Source organism: Topomyia yanbarensis, chromosome 2, assembly GCF_030247195.1.
Source record: "Topomyia yanbarensis strain Yona2022 chromosome 2, ASM3024719v1, whole genome shotgun sequence".
Taxonomy (NCBI): Eukaryota; Metazoa; Arthropoda; class Insecta; order Diptera; family Culicidae; genus Topomyia; species Topomyia yanbarensis.
Window position 1 is genome coordinate 183750391 of NC_080671.1, and position 21951 is coordinate 183772341.

The following is a 21951-nucleotide window of genomic DNA, read 5'->3' on the forward strand; positions in this document are numbered from 1 at the left end:
GTACGTTAACGTGTTTTACGTGGTTTTTAGAAATAATGTCGATGCGACATGGTAACATTGAGCGGATATTTAACGTAAATTGTTTCACGAAGAATACAACAAATCTTATTTATTCCGCATAGATTCAAAGCAACGAATGAGTGTTGAGGTTTCCAAATAAATCTCTTTTAGGGATTTGTTATTGCGGCATTTTTGATATGGGGAAGACTAAATAAACCAGTATAATTTGATTTCAATTCGCGTTTCTTTCATTTGGACTGCTTGATCCTTCCTGCATATTCTTCGAAATAAATTTTATAGGAAATTTATAATCTTTATAAAAACGCTCTTTGATAACTTCACGATTTCAAAGCTTTTTATAATAATGGCTTTAACATTTAAATCATACGCCTCCTACTCGAAGTTATGTGTCAGAAGAGTATCTCACAAAATAGGAAATGTCATCTCTTAATCCAACTGAAACCAAGTAAGTCAATCAAACACCTCACTGACAAGTTCTCCGACCACTTGCATCTAAAACTTGTCTATACTCAAAATGCAGAATTTTGAAAATCCAAATAAAAAAATCAAAAGCTTCGAAAATTCGCTTTAAAAAGACTGTACTTATTGTAACGTCATCGTTGTATGGGTACATTAATATCATATTATTAATCCAATGATAGCACCAGAAGATATAATCTTGATATAAGTTTTCTTGCATTCTTGATCGGTATATCATAAAGATAACAGAGAGAGTAATAAATATCAACATGAGATATAAATTTGATAGTTTTCTGTTATGATGTTCTGATCGGGTAGTAGTTGATGAACTTTCTGCTCTTATTCACAAGAATGTCCTCAGATCGCGACTATATGACCAAACTCTTCAATTGTGGGAGAATATACTGCATGATGACACAAAGAATTCGTTTTCAGTAATCGGTTGCGAAACCGAAAACCTACATTTAAACTACTGTAGCTGGCTGTAGTTCCTGTCAGGTATGTCACGGCAGCCATCGCCATTTCGAATGCTCGGAGTTCTTAAAATCTGGTGAAAATTTTAAGAACTCAACGAATCGAGAGGGTCAAGTAGTTAAACTTCCATTTCAATTGCTTTCGCCCTAGTCATCGATCCATCGACGGCTCATCGTAAAACACATGCCCTCGCTGCCATAATTGAAACCACCCTCTGTTGCATGAAGAAAACATTTCGAATCTTCTGCTAAACAGAAGCAAGAACAAGTCAGCCAGATTGGGTCCAAGAAGCGTTCGAAGCCTTAGCGAGTCACCAATACCGTTATGTCACCACACTGCGATGCTCAAGACTGCTGTGGGGTGAATCAAAGATCAACGAGGATGAACAGTACCGTACCTATTGGATTACAGTTCACAAGTAAATTTCATTCACAATACAGTGGTCGACCGCTTGGTCGCCGAAAGACGACGCCTTATCTGCACCGCTAAGAAGCAAGCTCGTAATCATGCTATGGGTGGACCTTTGGTGAGGCAAATGAGACGAAGCCGTGGACGTTACACAGCCAAATCTTAACCATTGTGCAGCAGCCCAACATCTGCTGTGGCAGTCGGTCTCGGAGTCGAGGACAGATGTCAGACCCGTATAACATCCCTGCCGGCAACGGCAATTGGGTGTCGGACGGGCCTGGAATGGTGAAAATCTGTACAACGGGACGGTTCCCGGTTCAAGAGATAATACACTCCTCCGCCGAGGGTGTGGCGATTGCCAAGATCAATGGTGTGTTCTATTGCAGCTGCTACGCTCCACCAAGGTGGCCAATAGAACAGTTCAACCAGATGATCGACAAGCTCTCGTCAGACCTAGTGGGCCGGAAATCGGCAGTTATAGCGGGAGACTTTAACGCTTGGGGTACTATTTGTACAGTGGCGTGGGGTAGCCACTGTACAAATAGCAGGGGCCAAGCGCTAATGGAGGCGCTTGCGAAACTCGATACTGTGCTAGCTAACAATGGCTCCGCTAGTACATTCCGTAGAAACGGGGTGGAGGCGTGGATTGACGTAACATTTGCCAGCCCGAGTCTGGTTCCAGGCATGGAATGGAGGGTAGACGAAGGCTACACCCATAGCGATCATTTAGCAATCCGCTTTAGGATCAACTATGGTGTGCAGCATCCGAGGGCGGGAGATCCCTGTCAGGTACGCGGGTGGAAGTCCAATCACTTCGACAGCGAAGCTTCCACCGCGGCCCTGTGACTGGAGGCCAACACCGACAGTCTATGCGGGGATGCGCTGGTAGCTGTTCTATCACGCGCGTGCGACGCCACTATGCCGAGAAAAACCCTGCCAAGAAACGGCAGATGCCCGGTATACTGGTGGAGTGCCGAGATTGCAGCTCTACGATCAGCCTGCCTCAGAGCTAGACGTAGGATGCAAAGAGCCCGCACCGAAGATGCAAGAGAGAACCGCCGTGAAGTGTTTACAGCTGCGAAATTGGCCACTATAATATTATAGTGAAATTAAACAGAGGACATCAAGAGGGTTAATTGTGACATTATGACTAAGTCGCTCAAAAAGTTTTATTTGAAAAATTGTATCCAAGCAAGATGAGTGCGGAAAGATGCTCCAGTCCAATCGTCATAGAGACGAGACCGCCAGATATGTGGTGAGTTTTCTATTCGTTTCTAGCACTCGGTCGAGACACAAGTATTTTGTTGCCAGTCCGAGTAGTGTATAGCGACAAAGAATAGTGCTAATCCGCGTTCAAGGTTATCTTGCGCACTCTCCGCCACGTCGAGGTTTCAGTATTTTTTCTCTTATTTTGTGTTTCTGTTTCTGAGTACCGTTAATCGGTCAGTGAATCAGTGTTCTTCTAGTAAGCCATCTGGATACCGTTCCATACACAAGTTAAGTATTATTTTACGTTTCCCCTTATTGATTCTCTTACTAACGTGCACTGCACAATAGGCAAAAATGGCAATAGGCTTCCCCTGGCGGCGGTTCATCTAACGGTGAGATGGACGTCGAAACAAAATCGCCTCCTCGGCTTAAAGTATATCGAAGCTCGGCCACCGGACCCTTCGTGATCTTCTTTCGGACCAAAGACAAAAAGTGTTTGAAACTATTGCAGATTTCTCGAGTTCTGACGGATCGGTATCCGCCCGTGACAGATATATCGAAAATTCGCCCTGATAATCTTCGGGTGGTTGTAAACAGTTTAAATCTGGCAAATGATATTGCTGGCTAAGGGCCCTTTACGAAGGAGTACAGGCTGTATATTCCAGCTAACAGGGTTGAAGTCTACGGGGTAGTCTCCGATTCGAGTCTGAGTTGCGAGGGCCTGCTGAAACATGGGTGAAGACACTGGAGTGCAAACGTTTGCGTTCAGCATCAGTCGCAGCTGACTGGAAGAAAATATACGTCAACTCAGACTATTATCGGGTGAACTTCGCTGGTTCTGCTCTATCCAACTATCTCCTCTTTGACAAAGTCTGTCTACCCGTTCGCCTCTTTGATCCGCGGGTCATGAACTGCACTAATTGCAAACAATTGGGACACACAGCCTCCCATTGTATCAAAAAGGCCCGTTGTGGGAAATGCGGTGGGTATCATGCGGATGATTCCTGTGGAAGCGATATCGAAAAGTGTCTCTACTGTGGGGGAAATTCACATGATCTCCCTGCATGTCCCGCATACATACAGTGCGAGGAGAATCTTAAGCATTCCCTTCAGGGACGCTCTAACCGATCTTTTGCAGAAATACTAAAGATAGCTAATCCACCGGCCTTTACGAACATCTATACCAACTTGTCTACTGACGAAGGCGACTGTGATGAACCCCAGGAGGGAACATCTACTGATGTGCCTAGAAGCAAGAGAAAAATGAGGAACATTTCCTATCCCAAGCTTCGTCGTACAGGCCAGAAAATGTCTCTTCATGGCCCCCCTAAAATAACTACTCAAGGAAGTACTGGTACAAAACCGAAGCAAGTCGCTCCCGGTCTCAGAAATCTGAGCTCAGAACAGGAGTTCCCAGCACTTCCAGTAACGTCAAAAACTCCAAGTGTTCCCATGTCTCAGCCAGAGAAAGAAAACGGCACTGGCTTAATACATTTCTCTGACAGTGTGGACCATATTTTTACAGCACTACATATTTCTGACCCTCTTACAAGCATAAGCTTTCTCCTCGCAGTAAAAACACTTTTGCTGCAGTTCACTGCGAAAGGGCCCCTCCTTTCAGCGATTGTATCCTTAGATGGATAATTCATCGAACGAGGTCACGGATTCAATCACTGTTCTGCAGTGGAATTGCAGAAGCATTATCCCGAAAATCGATTCCTTTAAAATCTTACTAACAAACTTGAAATGCAATGCATTTGCACTATGCGAGACATGGCGTACTTTAGAAATAGACCTACACTTCCGCTATGTTTATGTTATTCGATTGGATCGAGAGGGATCTTACGGAGGAGTACTTTTGGGGATCAAAAAGTGCTATTCTTTCAATCGAATCGACCTCCCCTCGACACCAGGTATTGAAGTTATCGCTTGCCAAACCAGAATTAAAGGCAAAGACCTTTCCATTGCTTCCACCTACATCCCCCCTAGAGCCTCAATGGGCCACCGACGGCTTTGCGACATTGCGGAACTCCTCATCATACTGAGACTAGTTTTAGATGATTTCAACTCCAATAGTGCGTCATGGGGTTGCCTTCATGAAGATAGATGTTCTACTGCACTCCAAAACTTTACTACAACTTTAATATGACCATTTTGAACAGTGGTAAAAAGACACGGATTCCAGCGCCCCCACCGCGCTCGAGTGTCTTAGACTTGTTCCTCTGCTCAACATCGCTGCGGTTAGCTTGCATGCGGAAGCTAATCTCTGATCCCCACGGTAGCGACCATCTGCCAATCGTAATTGCTATCGACAGTAGGCGACGTTAGAAACACGAATGAAGAGTTTAATGAAATCCAAGAAACGTAGTTACTGGTTACGGTTCTTGCAAGGATTAACGAGAGAGATATCGATGAGAATATAGAATAAAGCAACATGATAGAAATGAATTCCGTGGACAGAAAACCAAACCTGGCCCACAACTTGGAACACTCTACCAATGATGATGCTATTTACAAACGACGCCCGTGATCATTCACATTTATAGCTATAAAGAGAAAAATCAACACTTACGTTTGATGCACACCGGTTCACGGTTTTGCACTTCACACTCCTGGCCAGACTCGCATGGATTTCCGTCGTGGCATGGATTGATGCAGACTCCGTTGATGCACGATCGTTCTGCGGGGCACTCGTCGTTGTGTCTACATCCAATCTCTGGAAAATATGCAAACCAATGTCAGTATATTTCATGCAGGTGTTCCCCTTGTATGATTATGTTGTTTTTTCCATGTGGCATTTGATTCAGATTGATGGAACTACTGGAAGAAAAACCGATGGGTATTACTAGCTACTAGTGTTCACGTGACCATGGCTACGAATTCTACGCAAGCATTCGAGCAAGCAAAGCGGTTCAAGCTTCCGCTACATTTACATACACAAAGCAAGCAAAGTATCTATGTTAGTGTACATTGCGTCCATTGTTCCCATTTACCAAACACCAAGAAGAGTTGTACATAAAGAATATTTACAGCTACTAGGATAGAATACAACAAGAGATCGCTTTCGTGTTTGAGTTTCGCACGGCATATTTGCTCTCGATCGAGGAAGTACCCGAATCCATCACGGGTTAAAAAAATATACACTACTGGAAAAAAAAGAAGATAGAGATTGCTACAGATTCAAATCTATTCCAACTGTACACCGGATGGAGTGGGATGCTGCTACAGCAGAGTACAGAATGAATTGTTGTAAAAGATCCGCTATAAATATGAAACCGGTCAATTTTCGATTGATTTCCATGCAGCTGCAGTCGTTTGGTCTGCAGTACAATGAGGCGCTTTTGCGGTGCGCGTGCGCACTTGCGGTGCCACATCGCGAAAGGAATGATTCAGAACTAACAGAAAGTTGCAGGTGTGCCATTCAGGATGTTCTCTATGATTCACTCTCCTGGAATCCGACCAATGCTTCCGATTTCTTGGGAATGCGCTGCTGCAAGTCGTAGAAGAGTGGAAGTAGAAAACGGATCAAAGGAAGAAATGAGAAAGGCAAAAAGACTAGCATCATTCGCACTACGATAGATAGCTTACTGGCAGGATGAACCCATCAATGTTTTGGATGATGCATTCCAGTTGATGTGTATGAACGCATTCAAGCGGTGTGTTCAGGTACTGTATGATTTAGCACCGCATGAATGGAAATCGGCGCGGAAGTGATATAGTAGTAGATCACCCAGAGCAGCGAATTCGAGGCGGAGTTTTTGGTCGGCCCAGAGAGTGGTCAGCTAAGAGATATTCTTTGAACATATTACCTGATTCTTCAATACAATTTGCTGAATCAACCGGATCAGCTTTATTGCAAATGCACTTGGGCTCGTGGTTCACGGTAAGGCAGGGAATGTTTTCAGGACAGAGATTGCTTAACTGGCAAGGATCGGCACAGGCGTAGTCGACACAGGTTTCGTTGTACTGACACTGGTTGTCTGATATGCATTTTTGAATTGAACCGAGAGTTTTCATAGTCGTCGCTGTGTCGAAGATATAGGTGATGACTTTGTCAGCGTCGAGCGTTGTGTAGTCAAGCGTTGTTAAATCGCTACTAGGGGTAGATTCGGGGTGACTTCTCATGGTACTTTCGGTGCCTGTTGATGTAGTCTTGTCGACTAGGGAAGTATCAGTATTAATAATCGTGGACGATGGCCGATCGTCAGCTGTTGAGCCTTCAACGGAGCTCTCTGTTGTAGTAATATCGTAGCTGTAGCTCTCTGTTGTAGGATTTTTTCGATCAACTGTGGGTTCCGTGCCTGGTAGTGTAGAGCTAACGAAAGACTGATCGCCAACTGTTGAGGCTTCTACAGTAGAAGTGCTCTCTATTGTAGTGCTTTCAGTTAGCTTAACATTTTTCGAATCAACTGTGGTCTCTGTTTCCGAATCTGATAGTGTTGAGCTTTCTACAGTAGAAGAGCTTTTCGTTGTAGTAATTACAGTTACTCTAGCATCTTTTCGATCAGCCGTGGTCTCCTTTTCCATGTCCGGTAGTATAATGCTGACGATAGGCGAATCGCTAATTGGGAAGTCTTCAATGGTAGAAGAACTCTCTGTTGTAGTAATTTTAGTTACCCTAGCATTTTTCCGATCATCTGTGGTCTCAGTTTCCAAATCCGATAGTGTAGAACTAACAATGGACCGATCGTTAATTGTTGAGCCTTCTACAGGAGTAGACCTCTCTGTTGTAATGCTTTCAGATATCCTATCTATAGTTTCAGTTTCCGAATCCGATAGTATAGAACTGACCATGGATCGATCGCTAATTGTTGAGCCTTCTACAGTAGAAGAGCTTTCTGTCGAGGTAACTACAGTTACCATAGAATCTTTTCGATCAGCTGTAGTTTCAATTTCTATACCTGCTAGTGTAGAGCTGATAACCATTTCCGTAGCTTTGTGAGTGGTATCATTCGGTTGTTGGGTGATATCTTCTCTCCCGCTACCATCTTCGTAATCATCACCCTCGTCATCGTCACTTTCATACGTGCTAGTCGATAGAGGAATGCTTCTATCGTGCTCGGTTTGCTCATCAACCGTGCTGGATGAGATAGTGGTTGTATCATCGATGTAGTAAACTCCCGTTTCGGTTCCCTTATGCTCTTTGCTCGGTTTGATGGTGGTCGTATCGTTGGGTTTCTTGATAGGTCTAACCATTCCCTCGCGATCGTACATAAACTCGTTGTAGCTCTCGGTCGTACTGCGGTTAATAAGCACATCCGGGAGAGTTGACGGACGAGTTAACATTATAGGGGGTATTTCTGTTTCCAGTTCTGTAGTTTTACGGTCTTGTTTTGCGAGTATGTCCGGGGTTTTGCGAGTTGTGGTTGAAGCCGTTGTCGATGGGAGCGAGGTTGTTTCCTTATCGGAAAAAGTTACGACAGAGCTCGTTGGAATTGTTGTAAGAAATTCTGATATAATCGTGGTGACGGATTGGTTCTTATCAATTATGTACGATTCTGTTTGATTGAACAACGGATAAGAAACTACAGTTGTTGTTAACAGATCAATCGAAGCTTGTGTCGAGCCTTCTGAAATAGATTCAACCATCATGACAGTTGGTGAGGTATTTCCGGTTGTGCGGATGGAGGTTGTCATTGGTCTTTCCGTGTCGGAATGCGATAAAGATTCTACATTTGTAGTTGTCTCAAAGATTGAAGTTGTCTGCTCACCCGTTGTCAGTTTGCTAGATGCTGTGGCTCCGGTAACAGAAACAGATGCTGCCGAACTCGTATCAGGATGAGAAGTTGTTGGCAGAGTGTGACTCTCTTGGGAAGTAGGTGTTCCTATTTCCTCTGATGTGATTTGCTCTCGAATGGTTGTGTACTCTTGCTCGCGAGACAATATTGTTGTTATCTCTTCTGTAGTGCCAATAGTCGACGTTGGTTTAAGGGTACTGTTTGCTTCAAGTTCTCCAGTAGTATCCGTAGGTTTGCTGCTAGTGCTTGCTGTTGTAGTAGGATAAGTTTCCGTAGATGCGATAGCAGTAGTCGTTTGAGTTAGCGTTAGGTTTTCAGTCGTCTGAGAGTTGAGCACTGTAGTATTCGCAAAACTTGCTGTAGTAGTTTCTACTTGTGTAACGAGCAGTAAATTGTCATCGGGTATTGTTGATACTTTTGGTAGCTTTTCAGTTATAAATTCGTGATCATCTATGGGTATTTTAATATAAGTCTTCGTAGTCGTAGGCTGCAATTCGGCTTCAGTAACATCAAGATGGCTCTTGGTAGACACATCGATTGTAGCTGTTGTGCTACTTGACAAAGATTCACGTGTACTTTCCGTGTCCATTTCTATCTCGAATGTACTGAACACATCCGATCGGTCTATATTATCACCATCGTAGAATCCATGCTCATCGGTGGTTATCGATATTTCGATTTCCGGAGTTGTCGTCGCACCCGTGTCGACTTGCCCCTCCTTGTCGTCAGCGGTGGTGGTAGGAACAGTTGGAATGCACTTTCGGTTGGGATTACCGTAGTGCTGGGGAGGACAGGTGCAGATTGGAACGTGTGCCTTAACAGTGCATAATGCCGATTGACCACAACCAGACCTACACGGATCAAGACAACGGCCCGCTAAACACTGCAACTGTTCGTCGCAGTCGGAGTGTGTCGAACAGGTGCCGGGCGCCGTCTCGTGTTGCTGATCCCTATGTACTTCTTGTTCATCATCTTTTACTTTTGTAGCTGTGGAGGTAAGCGGTAATTGGTGTTATAAGTTATAAACGTAAACAAACACAATTATTATTAGGAAAGAAAGGGGTTTTAATTCACTCTCTAGCATACAGGTAGCTCGGAAAGGGATACATCGTTGATGCAAGTTACTGAACGTACTATTATTTACACTTAAAGTCTTGTAGTGGGTAGTAGTAGACAGTAGTAGGTAGTAGGTAGTAGTGGTAGTGACAGTTTTGAAAGTATAGTTACGGTAGTATTTAAGATGACAGTATATAGTTTGAGTATTTGAAAGTGTAGTGAAGTAGGTGTGAGTGTAGATGAGTAAGAGTGTATAAGAACAGTGGCAGAGAGTATCATGAAGCCTGACAGCCATGAGTGTCGGCTTCAGGTAAACGAGACACTCCTAGCAGGGCGTTTAAGAGCAGTTTTAGAAGAGCCAAGAAGGTGAGTGTTTCGCATTGTTTTATGCTTTGTTTTTTTTCTGTTGAGCATGAGCATGTGTGAATGTGGAGGCGTCGTTAGGGCTGTTTTTAATATTCAATTGGCGTATTTTCAGTGGCTTCTGGTCATAGAGAGTTGAATTTCGTTGTTTCCAATCGTGGTAGTGTAGTTGGACAGTAGACCTCGAGATGGTTGAAGTCGTCTCGGGGTAGAAATGTGAAGGCTAAATGTACATAGAGTCGGCTAACAGCTGTAGAGATGAGACCTATTACAATGTCCTTACATACATGTATAGACAGCTGGCACGGAAAAGAAGAGTATATGTAGCACATACATAAGTAGAAAGAAGAGATCAGACGGTAGAAGATTTGGAATAGTGGAATTTTGGGAGTCATTTCCTAATTTAATTTGAGAGATATACTTGAGGAAGAGTTCTTCTATCTTTGCGCTAATCGCCGCTAAGTTCTCTGTTTTTTATGTTACCTTTCAAACATCCTTGATGGGCATCTTTCACGAATCCGGGTGGGCAGAATTTACAAATCGGTCTATGATTCTCGACAAAGCACGGTGTGTCGTCAGCACACGAAGTGGTCTCGCAAGGATTGACACACTGATAGTTACGACAGGCGAGGTTTGGCGGACAGCCGCTGTCTCGCAGGCATATCGAGAGAGAAGGACTGCAATCCTTCATACAGATACAGGTGGGTTTGTGATCCATCACAAGGCATGCTTTGTCGTCTGGGCAAGCTGGACCTCGGTTGGCGCTGGGCATACAAGGGTTGACGCACTTGCCATCAATACAAGCCATACTAGAGGCGCATCCATCATCGCCGTGGCATTCGCGTTTCTCCGGAGCACAAATCAGCTCACCATAGTCATTAACGATGAAGCCATGCTTACAAACGCAAACGGGCCGATGCTTCCGTGAGATGCATTTCTTATTCGGATCGCATACGAATGCGGTCGGAATAGTGCACGGATCACTGCACTGCCCACTTGCGTCACATCGCAGTGACTCATCACAGTCGTTGTCCCTTTCGCACGCTATCGATACTATTTTGGGATCGCTTGGTTTTTGTGTGTTTACTTCATGGCATTTTGGATCGGGCTTGCACTCCGCATTAGGTCTACCCACGTAACAGCTAGGACATGAACATTGGGGCCTATGGAAAATCGTCTGGCACAGTGCGTTATCCCCGCAGGCACCCCGTAGTGAGCAAGGATCGGAACACTTCCCTCCAATGCACGCCTTTTCATTGGGACATTGCATATCGTTTGCGCAGGACTCGTCTAGATTTGGTTTGTGTGATGATAATAACAGGATTGTAAAAACAGTAACTTTGTATATGTGTGTGTGTGAGGTGTGAATGTGTAACTGTAGTAGTAGTAGTAATAGTAGTAGTGTGTGTGTGTTTTTGCGTTGAACCTGCTTTTGGATACGCCAAGTTACCAAGGGGCAAATGTACCAATTTGTGACAAAGGTACGCCGCTGTCATCGAGTTCACATATTCTGTAAGTCCTATGGTTGATATTTGTTTCGCATAAGAAATTTAGAAGACAATTTGGGTTGGGTGCGTATTTTCTAGAATAACTTGCATCGCAAACATAGCTAACAAACATACGAAAGAATGGTGCAGATTTCTATCAAAACAAAAACCGTGAATTGGTCCATTTACCCCAACAACTCACTGACTGCTATCCAAACAAAGAAACAGTTGGAAGAAATTATTTCAAAACAACAAAGGAAAAGTGAACAGTATTCCACTTTTAAAAGTTAATTACAAAACGACAAAGGAACTGTGGAGGCGAGATTTCTGGTGTTAATAAACTGTCTTCGCCAAAACGTTTCTCACACTTACAGAACATCCAACACATGCGCTCTGCCCGGGAAAGACACAGGAGGTAAAATTTGAAATATTGTTTGCTGGAATTTAGAAAAAAACGTAGCTCAAATCGACTACGTCTTCAATGGTTGACTGTTGTTTTCTTTTAGTAGGAAAGGAAAATATTGAATACACTCATATCATAAGAAATAAATAGAGCAAGAGAAATGCATAGAAAAGAAAAGAAGGAAAAGAAATTTGTATGTACAAATGAAAATCTTATTCTTATGACCAATTTTCATTCAAATTGACAAATAAGAGTTAGAAAACAGAAAATCAAAACAATACAAAGAAAAACCCAATCAAAACAACTGAACTCAGCTTGTGGCCAAGTTGGTAGGTGTGTACACAGCCCGAGCCTTACACGTGCAAGCAATGAACTATGTGAGAAGTGTCCCGTCCACAGTTCCCAATCTGCCTGTTCTTTTCCAAATAAATGGTTTCATTTTTCGTTTGGTTTTTGAAATAATTTCATACTAGCGTCATTATTACTAATACTAGAAACAAAAATAAATTAAGATAAAACTCAAAACGGCTCTGACAACCACTAGTTACTAATAAACGATGTGTATGTGTGGAGTTTTTTTTAGCTGTGAGGAGCATTTGCATATATATTGTTTTTTTCGTCAGGGAGTTTAAGTTTCGATAGCACGCTCATTTGTCACTAACCCTGGCCAAGGTGTCCAAGGCAAGGTCGAAACGTCACGGAGTGTTTTTGTACATTGAGAAAAAAGAGGGCGCAGATTGGGTAACCGCGATTACGACAGCGACATCTCTAGGTTTGAAAAGTTTACTAAGTGAACAGTGGGGGGAAAGTTTGTGCTGTATTTGTACATTGTAAATCGCTAGAACACTTGGTGGGGCGACATTTTAAAACCGTGTCTTCTGTATGTATAGTTGGTTCTTTTGTGCGGTATGTGTTCCGGTAAATATTCTTTTTCATTTAAGTCACATTATTTAAACAAGTTCGAGCCAATTGATAGAATGGGGAGTTATGACTTTTTAGCAATGGATTGCGCTGTTGGTTCGTCGGAACTAGTGCAAAGGTGTATAGACATGCTAAGTATGTTCAAGTGAATCCCGTGGTAGGTTGAAATGCAATCCATTGATAGAAAGTCTTCGTTATGAAAAAAAAATCTGACTGCAAGATGAAATTTGTGAACTAGTGACTATTTTGGAAGATTATACCGGTTTTTAATGCAAATGTGACTAGTAAATATTGTAACGACTCGTTAGAACAAAAACATGATATGGGCAGTTTTAACAGTTATGTTTTTGGGTTTTCAGTTTATCATGGAATGCGGTTCGCTACGTTAATCGGTTCGATTTTTTTTAACAGGGCAAGATATTTTACCGACGATCAGTCGCTTAACTCTTTTTAATCAAAAAACAAACTCTAAGTACGATTACGATAAATACGGGTTCGATGCTATGGCTTGGAAAGGGCCACTTACCATTACGGCAGATGAACTTCGTGCCGTCACGTACACATTCACCTTCTGCGCATCCCGTAGTTCGACAGTCGGTGACAGTTCGTTCGTTAGTACCTGGGGCGAAAAGAAATCGAAATTAATTCGGTTCAGCCGAACAGTGACGCATTGGTTTAGTAACGGGGTTGTGTTTTTTTTTCATAACTGAAGTCAAGGATTGATAAATACTTAGAATAAGTTGATATTGACAAAATTATGAGCGAGCACCACAGTGTTCATGAGTAGGATACGATAAGATGAAATAAACACAGACAGTTTCGAAAAAAAACCGTTCTTGGTTTAGTTTTGTTCGACATCTATGTTCATTCCGTTGTGCTTTGTAGAGCCTCAGATAATATAAAATAACACTTTTTTAAAAACCGTGTAAAATTTAAAATTGGAAATCAGTAGTTCGTTACCGCCATCTACGCAATTGTTGGCTGCACGACAGAACCACAGAATAAATTTCGACTATTACGGGAGAACACAATAGCGATTGACTTTTCGCAGACGCGAGGTGAAACAGTTGTTTATGGTGAAAATGGCAGTTGTGTTTATCGAAGTGTCACACATACAACTACATCTCATGAGACAGGTAGTATAAATAACGTTCAACTTCTTAGTTGAGGCAGAATGCTTCGTAGCAAAGAACAACATTCAATAGGATGTCGATTATAAAAACGTCAGCACCAAGATCTCCGTGTACATGGAGCTTGATCGGACGGAAATTCGTCTTCACGATTTGGCATATCGCACTACAACGGATGATATTAAAATATTCATATCGAAGATGGAGAAGTAGAATTCGCCACAATCGGCACTTGTATGCACATATCCTGGGCATACTCCCACGTGCCAGTTCTGGAACCAGACGGCACACTACTGTAAGCCATGTACCAAAAAAATTAAAGAAAACTCCAGTTCGATCTGAACACTCGCTGTGAACAGTACGAATCGGTCAAAGCTCCTTGTATCGTTGCATCGTCAGCGTTTCTCAGCTCGGTTTCAGCGACCCGGCTGTGCTTTCTCTATCGCCAGTGTAAGGTATATTCAGTCTAAGAGATAGATCAGTAGGAAAGTGAGCACGTCACCACATAACGGGCCGTCGACTCCCTGTGCGGAGTGCGGACCACCTTGTATGGTGGTCGTTCTAGCCGTTCGTTGATAACAATCACACCAATAGAGGACCGATAGAGATATTGCTTTGCAGATCGCTATGCAAGATTGTATACAAGTTAATAGATGCACATAAGACAGAGCACGTCCACCATATACGGGAGAGCAACCATCGGTATAGTCTTTTAGACCCTAGTGTGAGATGTTGCCTTTGAGTCACTACCACCATTTCCAAGCTCAGGAGACCAGATAGACCATCGAACGCTACTTCTGCGTGTGACCAAGGATAGCGAAGGAAATAGTGAAAGTCTACCCACCCACTAATCTTTTCTTGCTTCACCTATCCCTTGAAGAAGCGATCGGGATGGAGCCAACTAAATACATAGAAGCGTCGAAAGAGGCCAAAGGTACCAAGTATGTGCTGCGCACGTCGTAGAAGAAAGTGTACGACAAATTGCTCAAAATAAACCAACTGTCAAACGGGACAAAAGTTGAAGTTACCCCATCCTCACCTAAACAAAGTGCAATCAAAGTGATATCCACGGCCTGAACACTAAGAACTTTCCTACGGAAGAAATCTTACACGCATTGAAGGAACAAAACGTCATCGAGGTCAGGAGAATTACCAAATTGGTAAACGGCACGTCAACAAACACCCCGTTACTGGTATCGGCCGGTTTGCACCTGCCGGAATTTATTTTCCTTGGTCCAGTAAGAGTCTATGTCCGGAAATATTATGCCTCTCCAATGCAATGTTTCCGATGTGGTAAATTTGGACACGGAAGCAGAGCTTGCGTACAGAAGGAAGTATGCATAAACTGCGGGAAAGACCTCTAAAACAACAAAGAGGTGAACGAATGCGTTACCTGTAACGGCAATCACTCTTCCCGTGATAGAAGCTGCTCAACCTTCCCAAAGGAAACCGAAGTGATCAGACTAAAAACCGACAATAATCTGACATTCATTGAGGCCAGAGAACTGGTCAAGCAAATAACATCAAACACATCATACGCGTCTACCCTAAAAGGAAGACTAACGCCAGGATCTGATGCGAAGGATAGATCAATCCGCCTGCTTCGAGAGGGACTAGCGCAGCTCAGGGAGCGAACCGCCAATCAGTCATCATGCGACGGCAAGGATGTCGAAATCGCGATGTTAAAAGAGGAACTGCTCGGCGCCAAAATTTTGAACAAACATCTTCGCAAAGAGATGGCTGCTCTGCGACTCATTTTCTCGGATCTACAAAGTCAAATAGCACCGCAGGCACCTACAGATTCTACCTGACCAAAGGCAGCCGCAACGATCCCGGTCAAGAAGTTAAACAAAAATCAAGTTGCTTCACTATTGGAAGGAAATCTGATATTCACCACAAGCACACAGCGAAACAGAAAATCAGGACAAACTCCGAAGTCCACTAACGAAGGAAAACAGAACTAGAACCCAGAACCCATCGCACCGGATGAAGCAACCACCTTAAAACTAAACCCCACCGACCACTTCTCCCAGTGGAAAACTAGCCAGGACGGCGCCATCTCGATTGACATCTCATAATAGACGACATCCGAAACAATTTTAACAAAAAGCAACAACTACACAACAAAAACAACAATAGCACCAGAAAAACTTAACGATGAATCAACAGTGAACAGAGTACAACAAAAAACACAAAACAAACCAAGAGACCTATTGGGCACCATACCCTCAGCTAACTCACCCGCATCGACCCCGTCCAGGGAAGTACCGGTAAAACAAATAACGCCGGACTCCTCGGCAACAAAGACATTGACTGTATTTCCCTCAACACCAAGTTAGTCCTTCGAAACTCCGAACACATCTCTTGGTGACACGGAGCCTCCTGGCAGGCATCCAGCTGGAAAAACCAGCAAAGTGGGCCGCCCACCATAGCAATTGTCATCACCGGAAGCACGATTTTCCGACCTACCTAGAAAACGGAAGAGGTCTACAACACCTCACACAGGCAGCAGTTCAGAACCTGGAAGTAGAACCTTTGGGGAAAATGCCTATTCCCCTGCACTGACCCTGTCCTGGGATATCCCGACTGATGTTGACGAGCTCCAGGGGGCCCGGCTCCTCTCCAGAAAAAGGTGGTAACGCCCAAAGCAGAAACTAACATCTCACACCGAATCCGAAAAAAGCAATCATTCATCGATAAGGCAAAACGCTCCTCCCCCTGGACAGACCTTGGGCAGGGACGCACGAAAGACCATCGCAGAAATGTCACCGGCGATCAGTCCCACCGCAGAGAAATCTACTGCTAGTATCGGCTGGCCCTCCAACGCAAGGCCAACCGCCAGTAGCAATCGCCTCAATGTCGATTCCCCGGGACCCAGCTGCCACACGAACCAATACACACTAGCAATAGAGTGGAACATTAACAGTCGAAGAAATAACCTCGGAGATCTGCAGAGGACCATCGCCCAATTCCCCGGAACCCAGCTGCCACACGAACCAATACACACTAGCAATACAGTGAAACATTAACAGTCGAAGAAATAACCTCGGAGATCTGCAAAGGACCATCGCCTATCTGCCTAGTCTTGCAGGAAACCCACATCCGGAGAGAGACTGATCCGACTCCCTGGATCAGCAAGCAACGTACCATCGGTAGTACCGGTAGCAATCAAGATGGAGCTGATAGCAGTTTCCCGAAGGATCAACTACCCGTTCCCACAGGGGGTTAACCATGTCGGAGTAAACTTGAACCAACTCATCGATCAACTTCCAACTCCAGTCCTGGTTATGGGTGACATGAACGCCCATAACACCGCTTGGGGCTCTATTCGATGCAACCGCCGCGGCAACGACATCCTTCAAACAGTAGAGAAAAACGACCTCATAATACTTAACCTTCCGGAAGTCGCGCTAGTGCACGTTGCTCTAAAAATCTAGCGAAATCGTTTTAGCGCACCAGCGGATGCTTGTTCAGTGAGCCATTTGCGCGACTTCCGGAGGGTTAATGACGGGGCCACCCCCTTCCTCCGGGGACGAGCCATGTCCTCACTCAACCTTACCACCTGCTTTCGTACCATCGCAAAGAAGCTTTTGTGGACCGTACTTTATTACCAGAGAGGAAGTGACCACTACCCGATTCACATTTCCTACGACCGAATACCTCCGACGAGAACCAGACGTAAACGCTGGCTTTATAACAACACTGACTGGAATGAGTACGAGTCAAACCTAGCCGACCGAATCGAACCGGATCGGATGTACTCATCAGAGGAAATCTGCAACCTCATCATCGAAGCGGCAAAACTGTGCATTCCTCGGACAAAAGGACGGTACATTGGTGGAACCCAGAAGTAGCCTAACTAATTCGCGAACGCAAGAAGGCACTCCGAACCCTCGAAGGACACCGATCAATCACTCTCTCTAAGAAGCACGAGCTAGCAACTACCGCCAACTTCGTAACAATGTTAGAAAAACCATCACAGATGTCAAAGAAGCCAGTTGGAACGAATTTCTCAACGGGATCCATACTGACTAACCAACCAACGAATTGTGGAGAAAACTCAACGCATTAAGCGGGAAAAGAAGGCATTTCTGATAATCGCTCGAAATCGATGGCATTACAACCACCAAACCAATCGATATTACCAGTGAATTAGGCCGCTGCTTCTCCTCTCTATCGGCCAATGCATCTTTTTCGCAAGCCTTCCTCAGGAGGAAACAACAAGCAGAACTACCTCCAATCGTTTTTCCACCTGACAACGGCCCCGAGTACAATCAGTTGTTCACGGGAACGGAACTCACAGCGGAACTCAACCAAGGAAAAGAAAAAGCCACTGGTATAGATAATATCGGATGTCCTCTCTTGAAACATCTGCCTCCATAGGGTAAAAGGGCACTGTTGACCAGTTACAACAGGATCTGGGAAGGCGGGTCCTCCCCAGAGTCCTGGAGTACCGCCCTCATCATACCACTTCCCAAAAGGAATCAAGGAGGACCCTGAACGACTTTCGACCAATAAGTCTGTTGCCGTATACCGAAAAAGTCATGGAATGAATGGTTTACAGAAGATTCGTTTCCCTACTTTAATCGGAAGATCGCCTAGACCGTCGTCAATTCGCTTACCGCAAAGGCCTTGGAACCGGTGTTTACCTTGGGTCTTTCCGGGAAATAGTCGGGCAGGCCATAGCTGATGGAATGCATACGTACATTGACGTTCTCGACTTTGAGAAGGCCTACCGTGTGGCACAGGCAACTTCAACAGTGGGGAATCCGGGGCAATCTAGGGCAGTTTCTTCAACGCTATCTACTCAACCGACAATTTCGTGTCGGCATTGGTGGTAGCCAATCCGACGTTTTTTGCGAAGAAAACGGGCTCCCTCAGGGATCTGTACTGGCTGTGACGTTATTTCTCGTCAGCATACAGTCTGTATTTGCCCATCTTCCGAAGGGAATTTTACATTTTCAGCATAAAGCTGATGACATCATACTAGTTGTCGTTGGAGAATCCAGGAGTCTCAACAAAATCAAGTTGCAAGCGGCTGTAAATCGGAAAATGGGTATCTTCGGTAGGATTCCGAATCTCCACTAGCAAATGTGTTACTACTCACTGTTGTCCATATAATCACGTGGCAACTGGCAGACCAATAAAACTCAACGGATTCCTAATACCCTTTAAGAAGGAACCGAAAATACTTGGTGTAACAGTTGACAGGAAGCTCACACTGCTTACCCACTTTTGGCAATTTAAACGGGACTGTGACAGTCGGAAAAGGCCAAACAAATTTGTAATATACCAATTCTTCCACCACTAGCGAGTCTAGTTAGAGTATGGCTTCGTCCATAAAGTGCACGTGGCCCTAACCTTGACATCAGCCTCTCTAGATCAGTGGGGCGGACGCAGCTCCAAGTGTTGCACAAACAAAGGCAAAAGAATCTTCCGGCAGTGATATTAACAGACTCTCAGTGCTATCAGCATTTCGAACAGAGGAGTCAAGACACCCGTTTGTTCAAGCCATCCAAGTAACCTATGACCCACTGATTTCGGCATTGCATAATTTTGTCAAAGAGGTTGAAAATACCATGCAAATCCAAGAATGCATAATATCGCTCTTCATCGATGTTGAGGAAGCCTTCGGTAATACTACCTTCGAATTGATTCGGTATGCGACTGAATCAAAGAAGACAGCGCAGTCGACTATCGAATGGATTACTGATATATTGAATGCAGGAATGAATCTCGTTCGGAGACGAGATCTTTATCATAAAAACTGCTAGAGGCTGTTCTCAAGATGGAGTGCTGTCATCCCTTCTATGGTCTCTGGCAGTGGACGGACTCCCGGACGAACCTTACCTAGGTCGTATCATTTTTTGAAAATGGTTTATTTCATTGTTCTGGTAAATTGATTGCTAAACCAAGGATAATTTAAAGCAACTGGATATTTCTTAGTGCTCCTAAATGTCTCTCTTTTTTCATAGATTAATTCTGGAGAAAATTTTCAAAGGGATATTACTAATAACGTTTTCCTCTTCCTGTTTACTTTCTCTTTCGATTATTTGGTTGAATCAAGAAGCTGAAATTAATGCTCCACAAGTTTGAGCGGAGCTTCTGGGAGTATTTGCTAGATTAGTACGGCGACTTTCCATTTAAATATTGCAAAGTTAAAATGTTTTCAGAATGACAAGAAATATCTAGTTTGCACTATGAAAGTATTCACATGTGTTATCTCTTACATTAAACGATCCTCCCCTGAAGTGAAATAATATACAATACTCACATTCGGTGTACGGGTCGCCTCCCGAATACAGCGGAGGGCAGTAGCACTCCGGCTGGTCGTGGGCTGTAACTCGGCAGACCGCATTCTTACCGCATGGAAATTTGTGACATTTGTTTGTTTGCTTGCCTTGACACAAGCAACCCTGTCGGGGGTCTCCCATGCAGTCCGGTTGGCAGGAACATTCGTATCCGTTGGCGTCCTCTCGGCAAATTGTGTTCTCTCCGCAAGGGTTCTGCGAGCAACTATCTTTTTGCAGTGGTTGACATTCTTGTCGGGCGTTTCCGAAAAATCCGGGAGTACATGAACATTGCGCCTGGCGGTTTACGACACGGCATTGCGCGTTCAAACCGCAAGCGTCGGGCTCCAGACATGGATTGGTACACTTTCCAACAACACACTTCTTATCCAGTTCGCAGTCTTCGTTCGTTTGGCATTCGTATTGTACGCATTCTTCGCGCGGGTCGCCTTGATATCCATCGGGGCACAAGCAGAAGGCTTGATGATCAGCTGCCTGGCACATTGCATTTTTACCACAGGCTTTACCTCCAGCACACGGATCGACGCATTTCTTATTCACGCATGATCGCTCAGCTGCACAATCTGCATTCGATCGGCAACCTGCTACACAAGCTCCATTTTGACACAGTTGTCCTGCGGGACAGGCTCCTGGATTACACTTGGTGCGACACCTTCCTCGGTAACAGGTTTGTCCACACGAACAGTCCTTCGCTTGTCGGCATTTGTCAGCACAGAACACACCTTCTTCGTCGCAGTAGCAATAGGAATTACATTTCTGAGGAGGTGGCGCACAAGAAACTAGTGGATTTCCGAGATACCCATTGGGACAACTGCACTGAACTCCATGATTAACTACGGTACATTCCGAACAGGTACCACATTGACCGAGTACCGTACAAGGATCTGTGCACTGTTTGTTGACGCATGCTTGGTTGTTAGGGCAGTTGTTATCAGTTCGGCATCCAGCTTGGCAGATTCTGTTCTCACAGATCAATCCATCTGAGCAAGAGGCATCGCTGTTGCACACCGTTCTACAGGTGCCACGAATACATCGCTCATCGGTCAGGCAGTTTTGATCATTGCGGCAGGTTGACATACATGAGTTTCCATAGCAAGCATATCCCTTTGGGCAGTCTGTTCTTGCTTGACAAGATCGTTGTTCAGAACGACATCCAGTCAGAGGATCTCCGGTGAGCGGAGAAGGACAAGAGCATTGTTTTCTATGGTTGACTACTGCGCACTGTGCATTTGTTCCACAAGCCGTTGGTTCGAGGCAAGGATTTACGCATTGTTGGTTAACGCAAGCTAGGTGGGCAGGACAACCAGAATCAGATCGACATCCGACCATGCAAGTTTGTCCTTGACAGACCTCTCCCGATCGACAGTCGTCATCTCGTCTACAAATCGGTTTACAAGTTCCACGATCGCATCGTTCATTGTTCAAGCAACCTTGATCGTTTGCACAAACCGGTCGGCAAAGATTCTCGATACATTGCGTTCCATCGGTACAATCTCTGTTTGCCGTGCACTGAAGCGCGGGCGCACGGATACATCCAATTTTTGCGGTTGGACTTGGAACCATTCCGCTGATACAAGAACAGCTAGCACGATGATTCACAACGGTGCAAGCGGCATTAGGCCCACAGGGGTTATCGCGGCATGGATCAGTGCAGTGATTTTCTCGGCATGTTTCACTGGCACTACAATCATCATCCGAGTGACACCCGTAGACGCAGCGACCGTTTAGACAGATGTGTCCAAGGAAACAGTCGTTATCTAGCCGGCAAGTAACTGTAATAAAGGTTTGCAGATATATACAAAATATCGACTCGATCAACTATAAAGCAGTACTTACGCATGCACTTATTTCCAATACACTTCTCATTCAAAGCGCATTCCTGATCAGTTCCGCATCGTGGCAAACACATCGATTCATGACAAGCTGTACCTTCAACGCAATCAGCACTAGAAGCGCATAGGGTTGGAACTA

At 44.5% G+C, this 21951-nt stretch overlaps 1 protein-coding gene across 6 annotated transcripts in view; it reads right to left on the reverse strand.

The window, feature by feature from the left end:
- Window positions 1–21951, reverse strand: part of LOC131682343 (uncharacterized) — a 364899-nt gene that overhangs the window by 105466 nt on the left and 237482 nt on the right. For all 6 annotated transcript variants that reach the window (XM_058963738.1, XM_058963736.1, XM_058963733.1 and 3 more), the window contains exons 13-18: window positions 21817–21948; window positions 19944–21752; window positions 13066–13158; window positions 10212–11018; window positions 6381–9296; window positions 5144–5287 (exon numbers count right to left, since the gene is read on the reverse strand). In XM_058963738.1, coding sequence (XP_058819721.1) covers window positions 5144–5287; window positions 6381–9296; window positions 10212–11018; window positions 13066–13158; window positions 19944–21752; window positions 21817–21948 — 5901 coding nt within the window. The remainder of the gene's footprint in view (window positions 1–5143; window positions 5288–6380; window positions 9297–10211; window positions 11019–13065; window positions 13159–19943; window positions 21753–21816; window positions 21949–21951) is intronic.